The 25,399-nt window shown below is 41.0% G+C and overlaps 1 protein-coding gene across 9 annotated transcripts in view; it reads left to right on the top strand.

The window, feature by feature from the left end:
• HPSE2 (heparanase 2 (inactive)) overlaps positions 1-25,399 on the top strand; it is a 720,379-nt gene that overhangs the window by 564,288 nt on the left and 130,692 nt on the right. For all 9 annotated transcript variants that reach the window (XR_003032892.2, XR_009492978.1, XR_009492977.1 and 6 more), the window contains exons 8-9: positions 3,900-4,006; positions 8,170-8,284. Coding sequence is in view for 3 of the 9 variants with exons in the window: in XM_005225662.5 (XP_005225719.1) it covers positions 3,900-4,006; positions 8,170-8,284 (222 nt within the window). In the remaining 6 variants the exon portion in view is untranslated. The remainder of the gene's footprint in view (positions 1-3,899; positions 4,007-8,169; positions 8,285-25,399) is intronic.

Here is a 25,399-nt window from a genome sequence, read left to right as displayed (position 1 = left end):
GCCCAGCTGGCCTGTCCACTATTCCTGTTTTATTGCTTCCTTTCTCATTAAGGAAGGTGTTGGGTTTGGATAACCATAAACAACATGTCTGCTGCTACAAGGCTACCATCACTTGCATAGCCAGTGGCTGAAACCAGGCTCTCAGGAGTCTTTTTTAAAGACAAATCACAGTTTTGGAGAGACAGGAAAGGGAAGCCCAGGTTTGAAAATGTGCCACAGAAATGGTTATTTTCCTATTTTTAACTGTTTCCTTTAAAAAAAAAAATTTCAAAGTGGCAGGGAAAATAAAACTTTTTAAAAAGTCAAAGCTATTTTTCTCTCTCACCTCTCCTTTTTCAATATAGCCATACGAAACAGTCCTGATGTCTTCAACCCCTGAAATGAGAGGGAGGGAGCTGGAGGGTTTCCCTTCACACCACCCTGCCCCCAGCAGGCTGAAGGATTCTGAACAGCCACTGGCAACCTGCTGAGCTGTCCTGTGGGTGCTTCAAAGCTCCCTTGTGCACATGGGCCTAAGAGCTGAAGTCTGTGGGGGATAAAAAAACTGCTGAAGGGAGCCAACCATTCAACTCCCCTCTCCCTTCACTTCAATAATCTCGGCATTTGGGCATTTGTACTTCTCCCTCCCCAGACAATGTGTTCCTTAAAATAACCTTTGTTGGCACATCATTTTTCACCAGGAACTGTACCCTTGCTCTTTGCAGTCCTGCAATTTTCTCTCTTCTAGCACAGGGGGAATCATATTTACTCAGAAAACCGCAGTGTTGAACTATAGCCCTCAGTTTCTTAGAGTTTCACTTTCTAAGGGAATTTTGCAGCTGGTTCCATCTGTTTTTCCTGATTTTTTTCTTCTTCTCTTCTGCCCATACTAATTTCCTCTCTAGGCCCAACCAGCACCCAACCTCAGTACCTCCCCCACACATGACTATGATAACCTCTTCTTGTCTCACAGTAGACACAATATTCATTAAGCCTCTCACCATGTCCCAAACAGTAAATGTTCAGAAAATCCTTGCTGACTCATACCAACTACTCCCAGAACCTCTAACACAGATACTTTCTAGGAATTTCTCTGCCATATAACATTTCATATAACTGGCTTGGTTTTGTATCAAAGCACACTCTCCCTGTGTTTTTTTGTTGTTGTTCATGTATTAATAGCTTCTCTAGAAAATGACAAGAATTGCTCCTGTGCTGAGTGGATAAACAAACTACTCTGAATGCTAATTACATTAACGTGAGCTACCCATGTAGATTTTAAATTCTAAATAGACCTTTCCCTACTGCTTAGCACACATCTGGCCTATTACCTACCACCACAAACATATCCAAATAAAAGCAACCAATTCTAATGTTAGATTGCCAATCACAATCTCATGTAGTTTGGACAAAGAGAGTGATCTAGGTAACATTTGCTTTACTTTAAGAGCCTATCATTTGCCAGACACCTTTCCAAGTGCTTTACAAATATTAGGTCACAAATATTTTTAAAAATGCACATTTATTATTCTAATTTTACAGCTAAGGAAATTAAGGCACAGCAAGGTCAACAGTGCGTCAATGATGAAACCAGGATTCACACCCAGGCAATGTGTGTGCAGACCACTAACTGCTAATCAATTCTACCTCACTAATTATAAGAAGTGTTAGATTGTCTCCTTCCAAATCTTCCTGCAAGTCAGAAGAGAATTCAAATGATGTGTATTTACACAGTGTCTGTGTCCTTGATGAGTCCTGTGTACACAGTAATTTATAAATCCATCCATTTTCTGGAATCAAGTCCTCATTTAATGGAGCTTAACTAAAGTCCTTATATAAAGGTGCTAGAGGGATCTTTCCTGACCTTCATCTAAAACATCAAACTTCCTCTCCTTCCAAGGCACTTTCTGTCAGATTAATCGATTTTATTTTCTCCTAGCACTTCCTATTTCTAAATTTATGTTTATGTGTCTATTGTCAGTCTCTTCCCCTTGACTAAAATATGAGCTGATGAGAGCAGAGACTTGTGTTTCATTCACTGTTTGCCCCTAGAATTCTGCTTGGCATATAGTAGGTGCTCAATAAATATTTACTGAATGAATGAATAAATCCATTTGATAATGCCTTCATGTTTTTGCATAGACAGCCTTAGCCCTTCTTTGGTAGTGATGGTGGTCTAGTCGCCAAGTTGTGTCCAACTCTTGCAACCCCATGGACTGCAGCCCGCAAGGCTCCTCTGTCCATGGGATTTCTCAGTCAAGAATACTGGAGTGAGTTGTCATTTCCTTTTTCAGGGCATCTTCCCGACCCAGGGATCAAGCCTGGGTCTCTTACATTTTAAGCAGATTCTTTACTGCAGGCGGTCTCCTACAGTGCAGGCAGATTCTTTACCAACCAAACCGAAGCCCAGTATAATTTTAAATATTCCTCTTAACTAATTTCACCTACTCCTGTGGCTTTTTTCTACCATTCCCAATAATTACCTCTAGCCAAGATCTTTATTTTTGAGATGACCAAATCTGGCTTTTTTGTCTCCTGTATTTATGTTATTTTAATTTCCATAATCAAATTTACTCTTGACATTTGGGGAATAGGAGCCAAGGGGACATGCACAAGCATTACAAAATACTGATACATTTTATATTTAGAAAGGACTTACATTTCATCTCCTCCAAATACGTTACTTTATATGTTGGTGAAGAAATTGAAGTCCAAGATAATGATTCTACAAGCGTCTCATGGCCGCTGTGTGGTAGAACCCCAGATTTTCAGAATTTATTCCCCTTTCCACATCAGTTATCTACCTATTAGGGTCTACCTCTCCTATTGTTAATGATACATATTACACACTCAGCTCTATTGAGATACAATTCACAAACCATGAGATTCACCCTTTAAAAGTTTGAAATTCAGTGGTTTTAGGTATATTCACAAAATTGTGAAACTGTCACTATTTAATTTTAGAACATGTTCATATCCTCCAGAGAAACCCCATACCTGTTTGTAGTCACTCCCCATCTTCCCCCCTCATTCTCTTTCCCTTTTTCCAACCCTAGAAATCCATTAATCTACTTTCTGTCTCTATGGATTTGACTGTTCTGGACATTTCATATAAATGAATATAATATGTGGCCTTTTGTGTCTGGTTTCTTTCACTTAGCTTAATGATTTCAAGGTTCATCATCTTATACTATTTACCTTTTTGTTTTGTTTTTTTAACAAAACCACTTTTCTCTGACTGCCTTAATAATCTCTATATCTGTCTTCGAACAAAAATTAAACTTTGAATATCCTAGAAGCCAAAGGCAAAAAAGAAAAACAGAAATATATTACTCAGTTCCAGTTAATCTTAAAGGAAACACAAAGTTTATCAAAAGCATGAATGTTTTAAGGGGAATCATTACTGTAGACCTTTACTTTCACAATATGACTCTGTTTTCTAATCATTTAAGGTATTTTTCTTGCTTTCTTATTTATAGTATTTCCAGGTCTCCTTGGGTTGGGCACTCTGAGCAGTGTCAAGAAGAGGGAGAGGACCACCTTCTTCTAGGTGCAAGGGGAAATTCTTCTTTAATCTTTAACAGCATTCCAGTTTGACCTCCACTATTAATTTTCACTGAAGGGTTTTGTAGTCAACTTATGTCCTAGAATATGCACTTGTTCTCCTGTCACAATGTCACTTTGGTTCATTTAGGAGAAAAAAATGATCATTTCTTTGAGTGAACATGAATCAATATTAATGTGTGTGTGTGTGTATTTGTGTGCCAGCTGTATGGGCTGTATCAACATGAAAAAAACACAGATCATGACCACCTGGGAGCAGAGGATCAGAGGAACTTTAAGAGAATGTATGGTCCTTCTCATTTAGGAACAGTTTTTTAAAATTTCATTATCTCCTTCTGCTTTTGTTGTGTGAACAGGTGGTTAACACATACACCCCAGGAAAGAAGATTTGGCTTGAAGGTGTGGTGACCACCTCAGCTGGAGGCACAAACAATCTATCAGATTCCTATGCTGCAGGATTCTTGTGAGTAGAACTTGTAATTTCACTCCCAAGGGCACTGAGGAAAGGACAGTGAAATTGCTTATTATTCTGCCCTTTGGATGGGGTGGTGGTTCGTTTCCTACTGAAAATTCTTCATCCATTTCTTTGTAAATGTGTTTAAACACTCAACAAACAGTGATTAGGGACTTGTCTAAATAATAAGATCTCAGGTACAGGCATTAGAGCAAGAATAATAATGGTAGTTATTAGTAATAAGGTTAGTAATAAGTAGATAGTAATAGAGTTTTATTTTATGTCTACAGTGCAAAATACAGTACAGACAGCATAAATTTTTTTTCTTGTAATTTTCACTAGAGTCCTGGGAGATAGGTAAGAATAAGAGGGAGGTTTTGCCCTTTAGAAACTTAGACAACTGGAGGAATAGAGATGGAGGGTAAGAAAAGCTATTGGAGATAAGTTTCATCATCATAATTTTAACTGCATAGTGCTTACCATGTGCCGAGGGCATATTTAATAGTGCTTTGTGCATATTTAATGATTTAACAACCGGTGTAGTAGATGCCCTTATTTTATAAGAACCCAGTGAGATAGATGCAATTATTAATTAATGGCAGAGCTTGGACTCAAGTTATAGCAGTCTGCTCCAGAGGCCTACCTTTTTGCCATTAAATTATACCATCTCTCTTCCTTCCTTACATGGTCTGACCACACAAGGGATAGACATGCAGAGGAATCAAGAATTTCTGACTGCTAGTATCAGGAAGGACTTGGTGGGGGAAGAGGCAAATGAGTGGAACATTAAGAAATTTCTCTAATTTCTGTAGGTGAAGGTTGTTGCTGAGGGTAGTGGGGAGCACTCTAAACTGAAGGAACATTATGAGGAGAAATGATTAGCGTGAGAAAGCCTCAGTATCTGCAGGGGTTAGTGAAGGTATGACTGTGCTAAGCCACTTCATTTGTGTCTGACTCTTTGTGACCTTATGGACCTTAGCCCACCAGGCTCCTCTGTCCATGGGATTCTCCAGGCAAGACTACTGGAGTAGATTGCCATGGCCTCCTCCAGGAGAGCTTCCTGATTCAGGGATCAAACTTGGGTCTGTAATGTCTCCTGCATTGGCAGGCAGGTTCTTGACCACTAATGCCACTTGGGAAGCCCAGGTATGATTAGGGACAGAGTTTTACCACCAAATCATAGAAGACCTTGAAAACCAAGGATGCAATATGAGGCCTTATTCTATACTCAGTGGCAAGCCATTGAAGATTACAGAGGAGGAAAGAGGTCCTACAGAGATCTGACCTGTACTGAAAACACTGGGTTTGATAGTTTGTACCAGTTTGGAGAGGCAAGAGATAGGAAAATGAATTTGAAGGCTACTACAGTTATCTGGAGAGCAACTTAAGCCAGAAGCACAAGGGCTTCTGCCTGGCCTCCCATTGTCATGAGACAGGGACAAACCACTCGGGACCACAGACTGACCAGGTGACCTGTTTCTGGTCCAATCTAGTCTGGGGTCCTGGTTTTTCATCTGAACAAAGTTCTCCTAAGAACTGCAGCTCTGCCCTCAACTACACATTTCACTACTAACAGCCACTTCTAATTATACAGCTATAGTTCCTCTCCATTAAGGCAGCTTCTTTATTACATTTGTGAAGGGCAAATCAGGCTGGTCAAGCAAATATCTTTTAAGATGGAATCCTGGCAGATGCAGATGAAGATAATGAGTCAGTGGCTGCATGATATGCCTGGGGTCTTCCAGCCCCATGTCCTCACATGGAGCGGCACAGAGAGGTTGTTCAGTGTTGCTGAGGGTTTTCTTTCAAAAATACTCTGCTCAGCAGGTTTCACTGTGACAGTTGGGTTGGCTGCTGGAGGCCCCTTGAATCAGAAGAACATGGCCTTTGCTTAGTGGTCTCAGAACTCAGCTGCAGGGCCTAGCAAGTAGTCCGTTTGTACTGAGTGTTTTCATGAACATTCTTCCCTTAAAGAGTGATGTGAAATGAGAAATAACACAGACCATCATGGAGAGAGCTAGAGAGAGACTTGCCTTTTCGCTAGCATCAGCTAAATATCCATAGATCTCCACAGTCACTTTTGTGAACACAGATTAACATCGTTGTTTAGATTTTGGTGTAGTTCAGATGTTCCATGCTTGGTTGACAGATCAAATGAAAAGCAGCTCATTCTGCTCCTGGTCTTCTCTCTTACCTTTTCATCATCCACTGGCTGTAAGCTCTTCTGGCAGTACCCAGAAACATGTTCCTTGAGTCCAATTTTCCAAGGGGTATAAATTGCTTCCAGGAGAAAAAAAATGTACAGCATTCTAGGAAGCTCCAGAAGGCTAGCAAGGAGTTGGAAAGAAGGCATTTTACAGCCCTTTTTCAATATATGGCATAAATATAAGCTTACCAGGACACATTCACATGCATGCATAAATTAGAATTCTCTGCTGCCAATATGCAAGGGTAGTTTTCCCAATCAGGACTTTGAGATTCTTTGATGCCCTACCCTTGGCATACTGCTGTGTCTGCAGCACCTACATGTCTGTCATGTAATAGATATTCAATAGTGTTTTGTGGATAGAAAATAATAGCCACAGAAGTATCCTTGGTGAGATGTGTCAATTATCTTGCCACTTTTCGCTAATTAAGTATAAAAGGGAGACATGGAACACCATTTATTTCTCCTTCTCAGGAGACTTATTATTACAGAGGAAGATGAAGACAATTCCAGAACTAACCATTCTATTCTGAAAAGCTATGGAGAAGCAGGGGCTCTGGCCATAGTCATTTGTTAATGCCCTAGACCTGGGATGTGCATATAGGATGTGGGTTTAAAGAGGAGAATGAATATTCTTCCCTCTCTCTTTAAAGTTCCTTCAAAAACTACCCATATGCTCTCAGGAGAAAATCCAAAAAACTCAGATTCACAAGTTAGTGTTTATTTGTTGAATATATATTCTTTATATTTCACTGTGCTAGGCTCTGTAGAGGTCACAAATAGGAATTTGATAACATTCTTGTAAATGTGTAGGTACAGCTACATACCCGGTCCTTTACAAATGACTTATGTGGTCTCACAGGCATTTTTTTTTAATCTATTCTTAATGCTAAGAACAAGATCTAGCATTTACAGTTGATGAATTCATATTGTTGGATGAATAATAAATGAATGAACAAATGGGATCTTATCACATGTACAAATACAAATATTGACATCTAGATGCCACTAGAGATAGGGATTCACATATATGTGATTATGTATTTACTTATCATTTTGTCTCTTCATTCATTTAGTAAGCCTGGGGATAGAAGGGTGAGAAAGACAAACTTGTTTGGACATAGAAATACTTGTTATTTGTTAGAACCTACTGTATTTGTGCTATTTCAGTGGAGAGAACACTGACTTAGGAGGCGTCAGCCCAGAATTCACGTTCCAGTTCTACCACAGGTCAGCTAAACTGTGTCTCAGAGGCTAAAGCAAAGCTAAACCTGTTCTCCTGACTTCACAGTGTTGCCAAATGAACAAAAATAAGAAAGACAAGTAGCTTAGCCATGTGATATTCCAAAAGCATTTTCAGTTTCCTTGGGTTACAATGTCCCAGTCTGAACAACAGCAACAAAATGGTTCTACTATATTTTTGTCAGATTTCTTTTTGGATTTATAACTTTTGTCTTTGCATTTTACTGTGTTTGTGTGTGTGTTGTATGTGATTCATTATCAGTAGGTATTTGTTAGTTTTATCAGAATAAAATATAATTGTCAATGTGGAAAAGATTTGAAAATATTTTATAATATTCACTCATAATGTAAAAATTAGCAGTGGTCTTTAGTGTTAGAAAGATCACTGGTTTGGAGCTCCATATTATTTCAGATTTGGGGAATCATAACTATGCATGATTTGTCCCTAGTATGTAAATGGTGATTCTCAAAATCCTAGAATCTAATTTTATCCAGATCAGTTTCAACTTAGACTGTTGAGCACCTATAGTGTTCCAGAAACTGTGATGGTTGTTTGGGGTACAAAGCTAAAACGTGTCTATTCTTGATGAGCTCATACCATCTGGGGAAAGACAGAGAACTAAGTAATTATCATTAAGCGGGCCAGCAGAGGGTATGAGTAAGAGTTTTTAAATGTATTGATTTTAAATGTATCGATATGGTTTTTTTCCCCCTTGCTTTTCAGATGGCTGAACACTTTAGGAATGCTGGCCAATCAGGGCATTGATGTTGTGATTCGGCACTCATTTTTTGACCACGGATACAATCACCTTGTGGACCAGAATTTTAACCCATTACCAGTAAGTGTAAGATCAAGATTCCCAACTCCTTTCCCATGTCCTTCAGTTCTTTTGATCGTGCTCTGATCCCCACTGGGAGAATTTTTCTCCTTCTGTTACTCATTAATTTCACAAATTGGACAGAAATATTTTTGACCCATTTTACAGACTTTTAGCTTTACCCCCCAGACAGACCCCAATATATACTCACATGTGTGTACATATGGGTTTATGCATATACACATTTATGCATTTATATATATTTACCACTATTATTTTAACAAACCTTGTGCAGTTGAGATTCCAAATCTACTTGTGGCCTGTTTGAACTCTGCTTGAGAGTGAATTTTTCCAGATTGTTTTCTTTTAATGCTAATAGGAGACATTAGTTAACGTCAGATGCAACATGTTGAAAGCAGATGGGCGAGTGTTGTCCAAGATCAGATATAGTAGAAACCCATCCCTTGGAGAGTGGCTTAAGTGCACTCACACTGGATGTTGATCCCTGTGTGATGAGGGGATTTGCCCAGGTGTCACCTACTCTAGGAGAGCAGAGAAAGGGGAGGCTAAAGAAGAATGGCAAGAGCAGAGAGCTGGGCATGTCCAGCGACTTTATTGACTCATCAAAGAAACCCCACTTAGTCCAGAAAAGCTGTGCTTATCAAAAATATTATGTGAGTTATCCTGCTTACAGACATCTTGGTCATGATAAAAGGCAAGTCCTCTCATTAGCCCATAGAACGTCAGAGCTGGGATTCCCCTTGGAGATGATCCAGTTCCACCGCATGTAACAGAGGGACTGGTAGCCTGGATTGGGAGAGGGGTGTATAGTGCCAGCCCTAGTGCCCGCTCCTGTGCCCTGGCCCAGTATTCTTCCTACAGAATTACTGCTGCCCTGGGGTCCACAGTAAACAAACCCAGCTGGAACCCAGTGAGCATTCCTGCCCTTTGCTTCCCTCTGCCCATTTCCACCCTCTGTGTTCATCTCACCACCCTCACCCCAGCCCTTAACTAGGAAGCCTCCAAGTCCAGAACAAAGAACAGCTTGGCACCCAACAGCACCATTTCTATGTCTGGAAAGAATCCCTCTAGTTAGTGTACTAAGGAATTATTTTATCTCTGATTGTACATGACTCCAATTAAGTCACCAATACTAAAGCTGACTGGCACAGTTGCTTTTATGCACAAGGCCAGGATACCTCTCTCTTTCAGCGTGTGGGGGGCTGGGGTATGGAGGGACAGAGAGGAAGTTTTCAGTTTGGAACCATAGGGGGTTCTGTTTGTTCATTGTTTGTTTTGAGCTCATAAACTTGTGGTGATAAAACAAAATAATGATTAGAAAAGCATCTATGAAATGTAAGCACAGAACAAATATAATGCCACACAAATGTAAATATTTATTGACCATCAGGCACTGGGGAGGAGACCAGTAGTAGATAACTGAATAAATAGTAAGAGAGGGTCAGTGAGGGCTCCTTTAGAGAGTGTACAAGGAAGTCTTCTCTGAGAAGGTGACACTGAAGCCAAGAGTCCACCTACAAGAAGGAGCCAGACATGCAGATTTTTGCAGAAGGGCTTTCAGGCAGGGGAAGGGGCCAGCACAAAGATTCCAAGGCAGGAACAGAGTTGGCATGTTTGAGGAAATATAATCGTGCTAGAGTGCTGGGGGCCTGGCAAGGAACAGGGGGACTGGTTGGACATGGGGCCAGCTTGGGTCAGATCACACAGGGCTTTGAAAGCTAAAGGGAGTTTGACTTTTATTGTAAGTAAAATGAAAAGCCACTGGAGGGTTTTCTGCAGGGAAGTAACATGATCTAACTTACATTCTTAAAAGATCACCTTGGTATAATTAATGCATCAAATGTTAGTTATATGTTTAAAGATGTGGTTGTTTGCCTGAGTGCTAAGTTGCTTCAGTCATGTCCAACTCTTTGTGACCCTATGGACCATAACCCACCAGGCTCCTCTATCCATGGGATTCTCCAGGCAAGAATACTGGAGTGGGTTGCTATGCCTTCCTCCAGAAGATCTTCCTGACCCAGGAATCAAACCTGTATCTCCAGTGTCTCCCGAAATGCAGGCGGATTCTTTACCACTGAGCCAAAGGGAAGCCCAATAATGTGGATAATACTTAAAATTTTATAGGGCACTTTCATATACAGCGGGCTTCCCTGATAGCTCAGTTGGTAAAGAATCCACCTGCAGTGCAGGAGACCCCAGTTCGATCCCTGGGTCAGAAAGATCTGCTGGAGAAGGAATAGGCTACCCACTCCAGTGTTCTTGGGCTTCCCTTGTGGCTCAGCTGGTAAAGAATCTGCCTACAATGTGGGAGGCCTGTGTTTGATCCCTGGGTTGGGAAGATCCCCTGGCGAAGGGAAAGGCTACCTACTCCAGTATTCTGGCTTGGAGAATTTCGTGGTCTTTATTCCATGGGGTTGCAAAGAGTCGGAAACGAATGAGCGACTTTCACTTTCACATACAGCACATCAGTAATACTACAAACATTCTTTCTTTCCCTCTGTTCATCTTTTTCTCCTGTCTTTCCTTCTTTCCTTTATTCCTTCCTTCATACATTCAAATCTCATTCACTCCTCTTGATCATGTACTACATGCTGAACACTATTTCTGACAATGAGCCACGATGATGAACCAAAAAGACAAGGTCCTTGAATTACTGGAGCTTGTAGTCTAGTGAAGCATACTAAGAAGAGGAAAGTATATAAACAAATAACTGCTCTTGGACATAATTGTTCTAAAGTGAGCCGGTGACATAAGTGTGCCTTTATTTTGCTGAAGAGACACTACGGTTCTTTGAAGTTGTTTAGCAACTTATCCAAGGTCAGAGAAGTAGTGAGAGCTGGAACAAGGAATTTTGCAGTTCAAAATGTTATTTACTTTTCAACATGCCACACTATTTCTAGCAGTACTCTCTTTGGTGTCTGTGATGGGGTCTGAGGCCACTGTTTGTCTCAGAATTGGGTTTAGAGTTGGGAACAGGCATCTCGAGGAACTGGAGAGAAGAAAACCTAGGCTAGAAGAAAACCTATGGTCTTTGGGTGACTGGACAGTCTTGAGTTTCAGAGCTGGACAAACCTGGATTGCGTATCAAATCTCTCTGTACCTTTGCATGGCCAGCTGTAGGTTAAAGATGCAAGATCTCATGATTTTGTTCTCCCCAAATGGGAGATAATGCAGGTGACTTTCTTTAAAAGCTTACCATGAGACACCTTGATTGATAGGTAGTAACAGCACAGATTATGACCAACCTAGATAGCGTATTGAAAAGCAGAGACATTACTTTGCCAACAAAGGTCCATCTAGTCAAGTCTATGGTTTTTCCAGTGGTCATATATGGATGTGAGAGTTGGAATGTGAAGAAAGCTGAGCGCCGAAGAATTGATGCTTTTGAACTGTGGTGTTGGAGAAGACTCTTGAGAGTCCCTTGGACTGCGAGGAGATCCAACCAGTCCATTCTGAAGGAGATCAGCCCTGGGATTTCTTTGGAAGGAATGATGCTAAAGCTGAAACTCCAGTACTTTGGCCACCTCATGTGAAGAGTTGACTCATTGGAAAAGACTCTGATGCTGGGAGGGATTGGGGGCAGGAGGAGAAGGGGACAAGAGAGGATGAGATGGCTGGATGGCATCACTGAGTCTATGGACGTGAGTCTGAGTGAACTCCGGGAGTTGGTCATGGGCAGGGAGGCCTGGCGTGCTGCGATTCATGGGGTTGCAAAGAGTAGGACACGACTGAGCAACTGAACTGAACTGAACTGAACTGAACAGCACAGAGGTTCTTTGGAAGCTAAAACAAGTCCTATGGATTTAGCACAAAGGCTCAAGTGATCTGAGCAGCTGTATTTCTGGAAACACCAAGCTCTAATAAAGAAACTGTATGTAAAATCACTTTAAAAGGTAGCAGACTTTTCTTTTTATCTTTCTTTGGGCTAATAAATTCTGCACCTTATAAGCAGAGAACTTGGCAGCTGGGAGAGTGTGTCCTAAGTCTCCTGGAAATAATTTACTAGGCTAGACCAGGGCACCAATCTGACAGACCTTGCCAGCCGGCCCCTGGGATGTGTAATGGACACACCTAGGAATCATACTGGTTGCCATTTCAGAGATTTGTACAGTTGAGGTCCAAACACTGCTGATAAAAACTTTGGATTTTACATTGTGATTAAATCTTCAAGAGTGTTAAGAGTTTGTGTGTGTTAGTTGCTCAGTCGTGTCCGACTCTTTGTGACCCCACGAACTATAGCCTGCCAGGCTTCTCTGTCCATGGAATTCTCCAGGCAAGAATAGTAGAGTGGATTGCCGTTCCCTTCTCCAGAGTTAAGAGTTTAGGGCCTTACTAAACTGTTTTTTGGTTAGCTCCCAGAAAAATCAGTATTTTCTATTCCAGTTCCTTCAAATTCAGCATTTCAGGAAAAGCTCTTATTAGCAAATACTACTTTTTCCTGTTGTTGTTGTTATAGGGTCTTAGCCTAATAGCTTCCCAACTTATATACCATATGACCCAGGCAGCTGAGTATGTAGGATTCCAATCCAGTGGCAAAGCCATTCCAATCTAAGGGAAGAGAGAATATTGAAGGTAGCTCTTTAAAAAAAACAACTTATTTTGAGAAAAGGTCACTTTCCGCTACAGCCCATGTTCTTTCTGGCTGTTCCTCTAGAGAAGTGCCAACTCTCCTCCTGTTGTGAGATTTTCCTTCTCCTGGGAAGAGAAGAACATTTAGTCCAGCAGTGTTTCATCACTCGACTCCCACCCCTTTCCCCTGACCCCCTTGCCGTTGGGAAAGAGGGAACGTGTGAGTCTCCACAGCCTGTCGACTAGTCATGGGCTCCCTTGGGAATAAGGGATGTTTGTGCAGAAGAGATCTGCACATTCAGTGGACATAGTCCAGACCCCACCAGCCGTGGGCATTTCTCCTAAGCGAGGGTTTTGGAATTTAGCTTGCTGCTTTTTTTAAGAGCTTGATTTACAGAGCTTTCAGGGAAAGGAATGGTGAATTACTAGTCAACATCTTCTTAACTCTCAGGCTGACCTAGCAGATATAATTCAATTCAAAAAAGCATTGACACTTGAGATGTGTCTGGCTCTAGGCTAGGTATTCTGGGGACATGCAGATAAATAAGATTCAGTTCCCTCATCTGTAGAGCTAACAATCTGGTATGTGTTTGTACTTGAGGGATTATAGTTTAGTCCTTAGAATGAAATAGAAAACAAGTTCCCATCAGATAGCCTTTTCTATACTGAGTGTAGTGGTAGGGATATTTACATTTACTGACAACACTCTTTTTTGCTGACCGTCCCTTATGAACAACAATAAGCATTCACTTCAGCCCAGTACACATTTATTGAATTGAACACTCACTGTGTATGTTCTAGAATACAGTCAGTAGTCATGGATTAGTTTATAACTCGCTAGTCTATGGTGGGATTGAACCTATAGCTGTGGTTCCCATAGCAACATGGCTATTGGAAAGAAACTCTGCATCTTAATGTTATCTGCATAGCTCTGTTAGGGATGAGAAACTTGCTGCTCTATCCTTGTTTCCCTTTGAAACATTAAGACACTGTTCTTTATGCACTACACAACCATGATGTGGACACAGGATCAGCTTAAATCTGTCCCTTCCCTGAGGAAGAACATCCAGTTACAGACCCACGTCCCACTGATGCCGGATGTTGTGCAGCACTGCCTAATGAAGAGGCCTTGGGAAGCAGCAGGAAGGGGCCCAGTACTCTGACAAGATTCACAGGTTCTAGTCCTAGATCTACCATCCATTAGATGTGTATCTCTGGATTTTAGTTTTCTTTATCACTCAAATTGTAATAAAAATGTCTCCTCTATCTGCCTCCAAAAGACACTGTTATAATTCTTGTGAGAACTAGATACGACAATAGGATTCCAATTTCATATATACATATACACATAGAAAATTACTGCAAGGGACTACATCTAAATGTCAAAGTGGTTTTATTTGGGCCGTGGGGTTACAGATAGTTTCCATTTTCTTCTTTGTGGATTTTTATGAAAATTGCTGCAATCAGCATTATTGCTTTCATAACCTGAGCAAAATAAAGGCTATTTTAAAAAGGAAAAATAGAGCAAAAGAATTAGGTGCTTTATTACACTTGTGCTGTATGCTTGATACAGTGCTAGACACTGGAGAGTATCCCTGCCCTCAAGGAGCTTACAGTGTGGATAGGAGATCGGTCAGCAGGGACAGTGGCTGAAGTGCTTTAGCAGGACAGGAGAAGGATAGAAGCCTGCCAGGATAAAGGGCAGGCATGGGGCATCAAGGAAGACTTCCTGGAGGAGACAATGCCTGAGCTGGATCTTGAAGGAGAGGAGCAAGTTAGCCCTAGGAAGAGAAGTTTGAGGTCTGGGGAGAATCTTCCAGAGGCAGTAATATGTACAAAGGGTCAGAGGCATTAATTTTCCAGAGAGTCATGGTCAATGGTTTATGAAAAATTTCTTAGGAAAGTTTTTCCCATTGGTGTCCATTGGCCACACAGGGTGTGTAAAAATTAAGGAATTTTAAAGTAACGAATCTGGAGGTGGTGGGGCAAAAAGGTGTTAAAAAACCTTGCCAAACCGGCCTGTGACCTATTTCTTGGCGTAGCTTCATTTCTCTTTCTTTTCTTTCCCGTGGGAGCCATCAGGAAGATGAAAGAAGCAGAGTACCTGTTTAGGGGTAGCTGTGATGTGAAACCCAATCCTCTCATCAGAGGCCCTGACAAAGACTTCTCCATGTGCAACCTCCCTTTGTGGAAACCTGCGGCTGCTGAGAGAAGGGCACCCTCAGCTGCAGGATCAATCACTGGGACTTGGGCCGGTTCCACGTCAGTGGCTGAAGTGCCTGGGCTGCATGCCCAGTGGGCATGACTTGCTTCTTTCCCCTTCTGTGCCTCTGAACTCTGGCCTCTCAGACCAGAGCCTGAGCCGGCACCATGTGACCAGGCATGCAGCTCTCTTTTGCCCCTGATACTTTAAGGAGAAGCCCGTCTCATTTTTAACTACCAGTCCTCATCCGTTGCTTATTTATTAATCCAAATGGTGTGAATGGATGTCAGCAACCCATACCAGCAGTTGAACAGCTCACCCTGGTGGAAGCTGCCCTAGGAAGAAGAAAGAGCTCTGCTACCTGGAATCAAAAGATGCAGGCTCCACGGTGTCTCCACGGTGTCCCCACGGTGTTCCAGTTGCTTGAGTTTGCATTTCCTGCTTTGTAAGATGGGGCTAGTGTGCTGAAGTCACAAAGTGGGGAGTATCTGAAGGTAGTGCTTAAAAATATTGACTTTGGAAACAGACTGACCTGAGTTTCAAACCCAGATCTACCATTTACTATTGTGTCCCTGGGCGGATTACTCAGCCTCAACAACCATCCATTTCCCTTCATAAAAGGGAGACAATGAATAATCTATCTCAGGGCACTATTGGAAAGGGTTGAGTGAACCAATGCATAAGTATCTTTCACCACCTAGAAAGTACTCAACAAATGTCAGCTGCTATTAATATTTTATAAAATAATTTTGTAAAATGTAAAATTCTGTAAGTTGGTAATAATCATCATTAATAACTTGAATATAACTGTGCCAAGATAATATACAGTTGAATATTCATACAAATATCTGAAAATCAATCAAGTAACAATAGCCAAAGTATGAAGAGTAGATTTTTTTTTGGTAAAAATTAAGTGATGAGAAAATTAGAACAGAAGAGGAAAGCTCTGATTCCTGCACTTGAAAGGAATTGATTGCAAATGGTTAAAGACAAACTAAAAATTACATTTTATTTTCCTCCAGAGAAGATGCTGCCAACCTTACCCAATGAAGGCAATTAAGACAGTAGCCTCACTGCAACACTAGCTCTAACACCTTCATTTGGTATTTATAAATGGCCCAATAAGCCCTGGAAGCCGTGATATGTCACATCAAAGCGCTAATGACAGCACATTATGTGAAGCACTGAGGAGCAACAATTGAAAATCTCTCTCTGCCATCAACCATTTATATTGCTCCCAGATTGCAATACTGAGGGATTACAGATACAGCAAGTTGTGCCGCAACCTAAATAAATGAGGGAGAGGGAGAAGAAGCAATTACAGCCCCACTGTGCTTGAGCTTAGCAGCAGAGCGCACCACCCCCAAAGCAACCTTCAGAAGACGGAGGAGCATGACCAGCGCTGGAAATGAGAAAAGTCGCACCTCACCCAGCTTCATCAGTTCACCTGAAATGCTGGAATGTTACCTAAAAATAATCTGACTAGAAAGCTAGGAAGGGAGAGAGGGAGGAAGGAAAACAAAGATAGGAGCGGAAAAGTGGGATGTCTTCTGGTAGGCTGTAAATGTCTTTTGCCAGTGGCACAACATGACAAACTTGAGGTTTTTTCATGATATTTGCAGACATCAAGGGCACAGTGATGTCTGGTTATGACATTAGGAATAGGGATCTGATAGAAGTCACCATGAGAGCCAAACATAATACATTGTTTTTCTAACTCAGTTAATGGGATTCTATTTTTGTTTGTTTAAATAAAAGCGGAAATGTTTAAAAATAGAATTAGAATATTGTTTTTAATTCTTATTTGAATACACTACTCTATTTATGTATGTGTGTGTTAGTCACTCAGTCATTTCCGACTCTGTGTAACCCCACAAACTATAACCCACCATGCTCCTCTGTCCATGGAATTCTCCAGGCAAGAATACTGGAGTGGGTAGCCATTTCCTTCTCCAGGGGATCTTCCCAACCCAGAGTTCAAAGCCAGGTCTCCCACATTGCAGGCAGATTCTTCACCTTCTGAGCCACCAGGGAAGCCAAAATCTATAAGTCATTAGGTATCTCACTCACTAACTTTCAACTATTACCAATCTGTTCATCTCTGATCTGGTTTTAAGCACTGAAAAGACTAATATAGCATATCATTTTGACTGACTATGAACTTGACTTCAGCAGACCTATCTTCTAGTCCAAATTCACTGCCTTTATCTTAACCTCAAAATCTTTGCAGCTTTTCTTCATTAGAATAGTGATTCTTAAGCCTATGCTCGTTATAGTAACCTGTGTGCATGCATGAGTGCATGCTCAGTCATGTCCGACTTTTTGCAACCCCATGGACTATAGTCCACCAGGCTTCTCTGTCCATGGGGTTTTCCAGGCAAGAATACTGAAGTGGGTTGCCATTTCCTCCACTAGGGGATCTTTCTGACCCAGGAATCAAACCTGTATCCCCGGTCTCCTGCATTGACAGGCAGATTCTTTACCACCGATCCACCTGGGAAGCTATAGGGCTTCAAAAAAAATACCTAAGCCACCCCCAGGGATTCTGATTCAGTTGGTCTATAGAGGAGGGCAGATGTTTGTATTAAGCTCCCCCCTGATTCCAATATGCAGTGAGAATTGAGAACCACTGAGTGTGCCATTTACCCTGATTAAATTAGAAATTATCCTTTCCTTTTCTTGTACTCTTGTGTACCCAACTTGCGCTTCAACAATCAAAACAACAAAAATCCTTTTTATAATGTTATTGATTTATTTGACTGTATGGGGTCTTCCTTGCTGTGCAGGCTTTTCTCTAGTTGCAACAAGCAGGGGCTACTCACTAGTTGCAGTGGGCTTCTCATTGCAGTGGCTTCTCTTGTTGGAGAGCACGGGCTCTAGAGCGCTGGGACTTCAGGAGTTGCAGCTCCTGGACTTTAGAGCACAGGCTCAGGAGTTGTGGCACACAGGCTTTGTTGCCCCGTGGCATGTGGGATCTTCCCGGATCAGGGATCGAATCCGTGTTTTCTGTACTGGCAGGTGGATTCTCTACCAGTGAGCCATGAGGGAAGCCTAAAATATTAGCAGAATTTTTAATTCACTTGCCAAGTATTTACTGAATGTCTATTATGTGTCAGACAGTTTTCTAGTTTCTGAGGAGATAAAGGTAAAGGAGAAAGATAAGATCCCTGCCCTCATTGGAGATTACAGTCTAGCAGGGGAGACTAAAAATGAACAAGTAAACTAACACTAAAATAATTTATACAGTGTTCAGAATGGTGTGTAGGAAGCAGACAGGCCGTGAAGTTGAAGAATAATGAGGAGAGGATACCTCTTAAGAAAGTGTGACCGAGGAAGTGTGCACTGAGGAAGCAGCCGTTGGAGAAGCTGGTAGAAGAGCAGTGTTCTGGCAGAGGGAGCAGCATCTGCAAAGGCTGAGGAAGGGAGAGGCTCCATCACACCGTGGCCAGGCAGCTGGCACAGTGCTGGGCACAATTTATCTCAAGCTCCCCATGCCTGATTCCCAACCCTACCCGTGTCATCACCACTTGGCAAACCGCCTTGCTTCCTGTCCCTTCCTGTGAATAGTGGTATCCCATCACCTGCCGCTGTGTCCAGGGTCCTCGACCTAGCCTGTTGCCTACTGCATTCCCTGTCACCAACCTGGCCATTTTCAGGTGCACCCTCTGCCACCTCTCAGCAGGATTTGAAATAAGAATGGCAGAATAACAGTACTTGTGGAACCTGGTGGTGAACATTTGGGAGTTTGTCATACAATTCCGCTTTTGTGTGTGTGTTTAAAAATTTCGATGATATTTTAAATGTCTTCATGCTAGGGTGTTGTGAAAAACAATAAAGTAAAGCACTGCTTTAATTGCTCTGGGACATAAAAAATAAAGTCAGACTCTTTCTCTCCATGTTTACAATCTTTTTGGGATGACAAAACAGAGAGCCTTTGAGAGAGAGCTAATAGATGACGCACTAAGGTCTGTCTTGCTCGCTCAGTATCTCCAGAGCCAGACCTCCAAGTAGGAGATATTACTGTTGGCTGGAAAGAAAGCGCTAGAGAGGAGAATCAGGGAAGGCTTGTACAACAAGATGTCATTAGTGGACATTTGTAAGATTAGTATCCAGCAGATACATGTTTCAAGCAAAGCTTCTTGCCCATAGGGCACCCTCTGCTGAGACAGTGAGAAGGAAGGAGTGCCTTAGAATGGATGGAAGACCAGGTGTTCCAGATCTGATCTCAGGTTCTACCACCAGCTCATTCATCCCAGGGTGCTGGGCACTCTAGGTTCACTGCAAATGTGGGTGTTGAACTCGACCATTCGAGGTCTCCTTCAGCTCTGATGTTTTCCGATTCATTGTCAAGATTTCTATACCAGGATCTTCAAACGTTCCTCCCAGCTGAACTGATACTAATAAAGCCTTTTAAAATAAAGCTAAACCACACTGTTTTACTTTGAAATCACACAAGGAGTGAGTCCTCTGTTTTTAAGGCTCTTGTAACCCCATTATCGCTTTTGTTATTAGAATTGTTTGGATACATCTAATTTCCTCTCTCTGACTGAAAGCTCCTTGAAAACATAAGCCATCTCTTATATCTTTAAATCTCCCACAGCGCCCTGCTCATAGTCAGTCCTTACTGAATTCTAAAGATGCTAAGTGACTGGGGAATCTGGGGGCTTCAGTGCACTGCTCAGTAATGGAAATATGGAAGCAGGCATTTGTTGTCAGGTGTTACACGCACACTGTGTACAGGGAGATAGTCAGCTTGGTCCTTAAGAGTTTGGGCTCTGGAGCCAGATCTGGATTTTTTAATTTTATTTTATTTTTAAACTTTACAATATTGTATTAGTTTTGCCAGATCTGGATGTTAATCCAATTCCACTGTCTACTTGCTCTCTCCCATTGGGAAGATTCCTCCATCTTCTATCGTCTGTATAATGAGGATACCAATGGTTCCTACATCTCAGGGTTCTTGTGAGTGCATAAGATAGCACCTGACAGTAAATGTGTAAAAATGTGACCATTATTACCTATTCTAAATACATGAAAATGATTTCTTGGACATAAATTATAGAAATATTTTCTTAGGTCAGTCTCCTAAGGCAAAATAAATAAAAATAAGCAAATGGGACTTAATAAAACTATTTGTCTTTCACTGTTGAGTTGCAAGTGTTCTAGTAATACAGATCCCTTATTGGATATGTGATTTGCAAACATATTCTCCAATTCTGTGTGTTATCTTTTCATTCTCTGGACAGTGTCTTTTAAGCACAGAAGTTTCTAATTCTGATAAAATCCAACATATTTGTTTTTCTTTTTCTCATTTGTGCTTTTGGTGTCTGATCAAATTTTAATTCTGTGTTTTATTCTAAAAGTTTTATAGTTAGCTTTTACATATAGATCTCTGATCCATTTTGAGTTAATTTTTTTATATGATGTGAGATAGTGATTCAGTTTCATTCTTTTGCTCATGCACATTGAATTGTCTTGGGACCCTTGTTGAAAATTAGTTGACCATAAATGTAAGGGCTTTTTTCCCCTGTACTTTCAATTCTGTTCAATTAATCTAAATGTCTGTCTTTATGCCAGTACTACACTATCTTGATTACTGCAGCTTTGTAGTAAATTTTGAAATTGAGAAGTACGAGTTCCATAAAGAAGACGTTTTTCAATTTCAAAATTATCTTAGCAACTACTTTCAGTCTTGAGCATTGTGTCAGCTGCTCGCAGCTCAACCAAGTGAACTTGAGTGGTTCACCCGAAGCCCCATATTGGGTGGCAAGGTCGTCATTACCAACATCACCTATTTCAGCTTTAAGGAATCCTTGGCTCAGTAACCTCAGCTACATTGTCTTCAGGTTGGAGTCACAGGGCTCACTGTCCCCATGGTCATGATAATATCCCTTTCCTCACCTTCCTGGGGAGAGTGAAGGAATGAAAAATAGTCAAGCTACAGTTTTGGTGGCTTATCTCAATCCTACCCCTCACTGCTCAGCTTCTAAATATGAAATTAACTTTTGTTTATTAATAGGCAGGACACTAAGGGACCCTTACTTCCCAACCTCACCCACTATTGGGGTGAGAGCATTCACCACCAGACCCTAGGAAAACTTCTTATATCCCTGAACCTAGTCTGCAAAGCCTTTGTCCCTCCTCTTACATAAAATCATGCCACTGTCTACATCCCATCCTTATCACTGTAGCTGTCAAGAAGTGTGAAGGGCCTGAGATTTTTACCTACTTGCAACCTAGTATGTCCACTTTTGCTGCTTCATAAATGTAGGCAGAAGACACAAGACTCCCGGGTCAGCAGCAAGAGGTTATATACTCACACACAGCAAACATTATGACATTAGTATATTTGTATTGATTCTCCTGGCCACTAGGCCCCACAGGGGCAATGCAATGGGCCCAAATGTGTGCTCCCCATGCAGTGGGTTTGAGTTGCAGCTGAGGAATTCAGGACCAAGGACCAAGCACTTTTTGAACAAGCAGAAAATATTGTAGCAAGCAGTACATAAGCCAATCTTCCTCCGCACCAAAGTATGTATGGTAGTTATATTCTGTGGTCATGTTGACCCAATTTGTTGCTTATGTGAGTAACTGCGTAAACTGCTCTTTATTTGAATACAGATAAGCCTTATAGACTAGCACACTCACCAAGATCATGCAGGAAGAGTCAGAACTGGTGGCCACCAGGTTGGTGGCCTCTCCCAACAGTCTACCCCTTGGCCCTGTATGTTTTTGGATGAACTCCAAATTTACATCCAAGTGTGACACTCTGGGAGTCACTCTGGTTAATCTGACTGACAGAAGTCTGAGACCAGATTTGTTCAATTTATCTCATATAATATGATGGTTAATTTTATGTGTCAAGTTGGTTAGGCAGTGGTACCCAAATATTTAGTCAAACATTATTCTAGATATTTCAGTGAAGGTATTTTTAGATGAGATTAACATTTAAATCAGTAAACTTTAAGTAAAGCAGATTACCCTCCATAATGTGGGTGGGCCGTATCCAATCAGTTGAAGGCCTTAATAGAAATAAAACTGACTTCTCCTGAGCAAGAAGGAATCTGCCAACAGACTTCCTTCAGACTAACCACAGCATGACTCTTCCCTCGGTCTTCAGTCTGCTGGCCTATCCAACAGATTTTAGACTTGCCAGCTCCCATAGTCATGAGTCAGTTACTTAAAATCAATCTTTCAGATAGATAGATAGACACAGAGAGAAAGACACACACATAACATCATAATGGTTATTTGTTCTGTTGCTCTAGAGAACTATTACACGTATAGCATTTAACTAGTTACTATCAGAGGGACCTTTGTATCAGTAAAATACTGACAGTATTGTATTACAATTCACTCATTCATCTTTTTTCCTTTTCCTCTCCCAGAAGAGGGAGAAACATTTGAGTTGAAAGAGATTGTGAAACTTTGGGTACAGAGACTTTATTTTAGTAATCTCTCTGTTCCTCAAACACAGTACACACTCAATAGAGATTTGTTGAGTGAGAGGGACTGGGTGTGTCAGTACATGATTGGCATTCTTCTATTGCCTATGGTTGCCTTCCTAAACATCTCCATCCAGTGAAAATGCCTAGCTATCTTTCAAGCTTTATATCACAGATAAAGTTTCACAAAGCTTTTCTTGAATTCTTCTAGGTGAATGTTTTCTCTCTTGCTTCTAAATTTCATTAACATTTTATCTGTATTCCCTTTATGCATTTTGTAGGTATCATATTGTCTAGAAATATTCATAGTCATTTGAAATCTTGTCATATTTCCCTTCCCAGAATATAAATTCCTTGAGAGAAGTATACTGATATACTGATTCTTACATCTCCTCTAGCACCTAGAGGAGCTAGATACAATTGGTATCTAATAAATAGTCAAAATGTGAAGAAAGCTGACTGCCGAAGAATTGATGCTTTTGAACTCTGGTGTTGAAGAAGACTCTTGAGAGTCCCTTGGACTGCAAGGAGATCCAACCAGTCCATTCTGAAGGAGATCAGTCCTGGGTATTCTTTGGAAGGAATGATGCTAAAGCTGAAACTCCAATACTTTGGCCACCTCATGCGAAGAGCTGACTCATTGGAAAAGACTCTGATGCTGGGAGGGATTGGGGGCAGGAGGAGAAGGGGACGACAGAGGATGAGATGGCTGGATGGCATCACCGACTCGATGGACGTGAGTTTGGGTGAACTCCGGGAGTTGGTGATGGACAGGGAGGCCTGGTGTGCTGCGATTCATGGGGTCACAAAGAGTCAGACACGACTGAGCGACTGAACTGAACTAAACTGAACTGAAACAGTGAAAAATTGCCGATTTGGGCTGTCTCAAACCAGAATAGGGAATCACTGTTGCAAATATGCTGCTCATCCACATCTGGTGTTAAAGGTGTTTCTGATTATTAGTCAGCAGTTCAGTTTCCCTTTCGGAAACATGGCGCTTTCGCTAATGATCACTTTAACTACCACACATCTCTGTAATGACTGGTTGCTTTTAAAATGAGCCACTAACTAGATGTTTATAGAGATCATACATGTGAAAGACCTGTGAAGAGAATACCCAAAAGCTTCAGAGACTCGATAGCACGGGTGTTGAATTTTTCTAGAAATCCTAGTTCATGTGTCTCACTATCATCTTCATCTTCTAATCTACCATGAAATGAGAATCTTCTGTATGCCAAGAACTAGGTCATTTCATACCATGTTTTTTAATCTTTAAAACAACTGGAATTTTCTTTGTTGCTTTTTAATTTTAGATTTATTTTTATCAAAGTAACATTGGTTTATAACATTTTATGTTTCATGTGTACTCCATTATATTTCTACTTCTGTATGCCATGCAGTGTGCTTGCCACCAGAGAACGAGAAATACTGTCTTTTGTCTGCTATTGAGAAAACGGAGACCTAAGGACTTTAGGTAACTTACCAGAGGTCACTCAAAGCTGACCTAATCTTCATTGTGTCTTCCAGTATTGGAGACATAGTCATGTCACCTTCTTCAAAAACCTTTCTTAGATTCCCATTGCCCTCCAACCTCAAGGATTCTTGTGATCTGGACTTGCCCTCAGTTTCTAGCCCTATTTTTGAACCAGTTACTCCCAGATTAATATCCCCAGTAGGAATCCCTCACTCTGGTTCTCTAGTAGCACCTTAATTATGTTGTATCTGGTTCTTCAACACTGTCTATCATAGTTGTAAATATAGGTCAGTCTCTCCTTTTAGACAATTAACAAATTTAAGGCAGAAAATATTATGACTTATTGTGCTTACCACATAATAGTGCATAAGGAAAGATCTTTAAATTGTCTGAATTAAATTGAAATGAGGCTGAATTTTGGGTGACTAAGCCATTAGAACCCATACCCCATTTTGAGGAACAGTTGCAACTGCTGCCTAAAGGGAACTGATTATAAATTCTCTAATCATTCTCTATACTGTAAGATGCCAACCATTCGGGCAGTTGTGTATCAACTACAATATGGACAGAATGGATCTGATATATTTAGGACTACTTTCTTTTGCTAGCTCTGAAAAGAATGAGTGCCATGGTGCCATATTAACTCAACTAAGACTTGGGAGGGGATTTGGAGGGTGAGAGAGAGGTAGCTTGCCAAATGAAATGTCTTAGAAACACCAATTTAATGACTTACATATAAATTAATCATAAACATGTGGATTAAATTTCCTCAGAAAAGGCATGTTTTGGCTCTCTGTGGACCACAAATGATTGAAAAATGATTGGAGATATTTCCTGAGCCCAAAAATGAAGAGAGCGCAGGTCTATTAGACTTTTTAACTATGAATATTAGTGCAATAGATAAATTATCCAGGGGGTCTGGGGAAGCTAGAAATATGCACAGGAAATAAGAAAATGAGATTCAGCTTGAAAGTATGCTCCAGGTACATCTGGGGCAAAATAATCAGAAACAGAGAGATTTTGTTTGAGGGAGAACCCAATAAAGTTATAGAGACTACCAGACATTCAGGATAATTTCTACTTGGCATGACCCATGTGATAGAGAGTAGGTCATTCTTATTCCTGAAGATGTAAGACAAAAGGCCCTGGACTATGGGACATGAAACAGCACTCATTGCCCACAGAATGTAAATAAGTCTTTGCTTTTGGTTACATCAAGATTTACCTGGAAGAAGAAAGATTTGGCTAAAATTGGACTAACTTTTACAAATAACTCAAGGAAATAAATGATCAAAATCAAAACTAATCTTTTGAGCATAGAGTCCAGAGGCAAGATGGAGTCCGAGATCCAAAGCAATAGAAACTGAAGCTCAAGTTCAAGTGAGATATCTTCACAAGGATAAGATGTAATCTTTGTTTGATGC

The sequence above is a fragment of the Bos taurus genome, chromosome 26 (genome assembly GCF_002263795.3).
Source record: "Bos taurus isolate L1 Dominette 01449 registration number 42190680 breed Hereford chromosome 26, ARS-UCD2.0, whole genome shotgun sequence".
NCBI lineage: Eukaryota > Metazoa > Chordata > Mammalia > Artiodactyla > Bovidae > Bos > Bos taurus.
The sequence above is the reverse complement of the archived record's forward strand: the minus strand, read 5'-3'. Positions and strand labels throughout refer to the sequence as shown.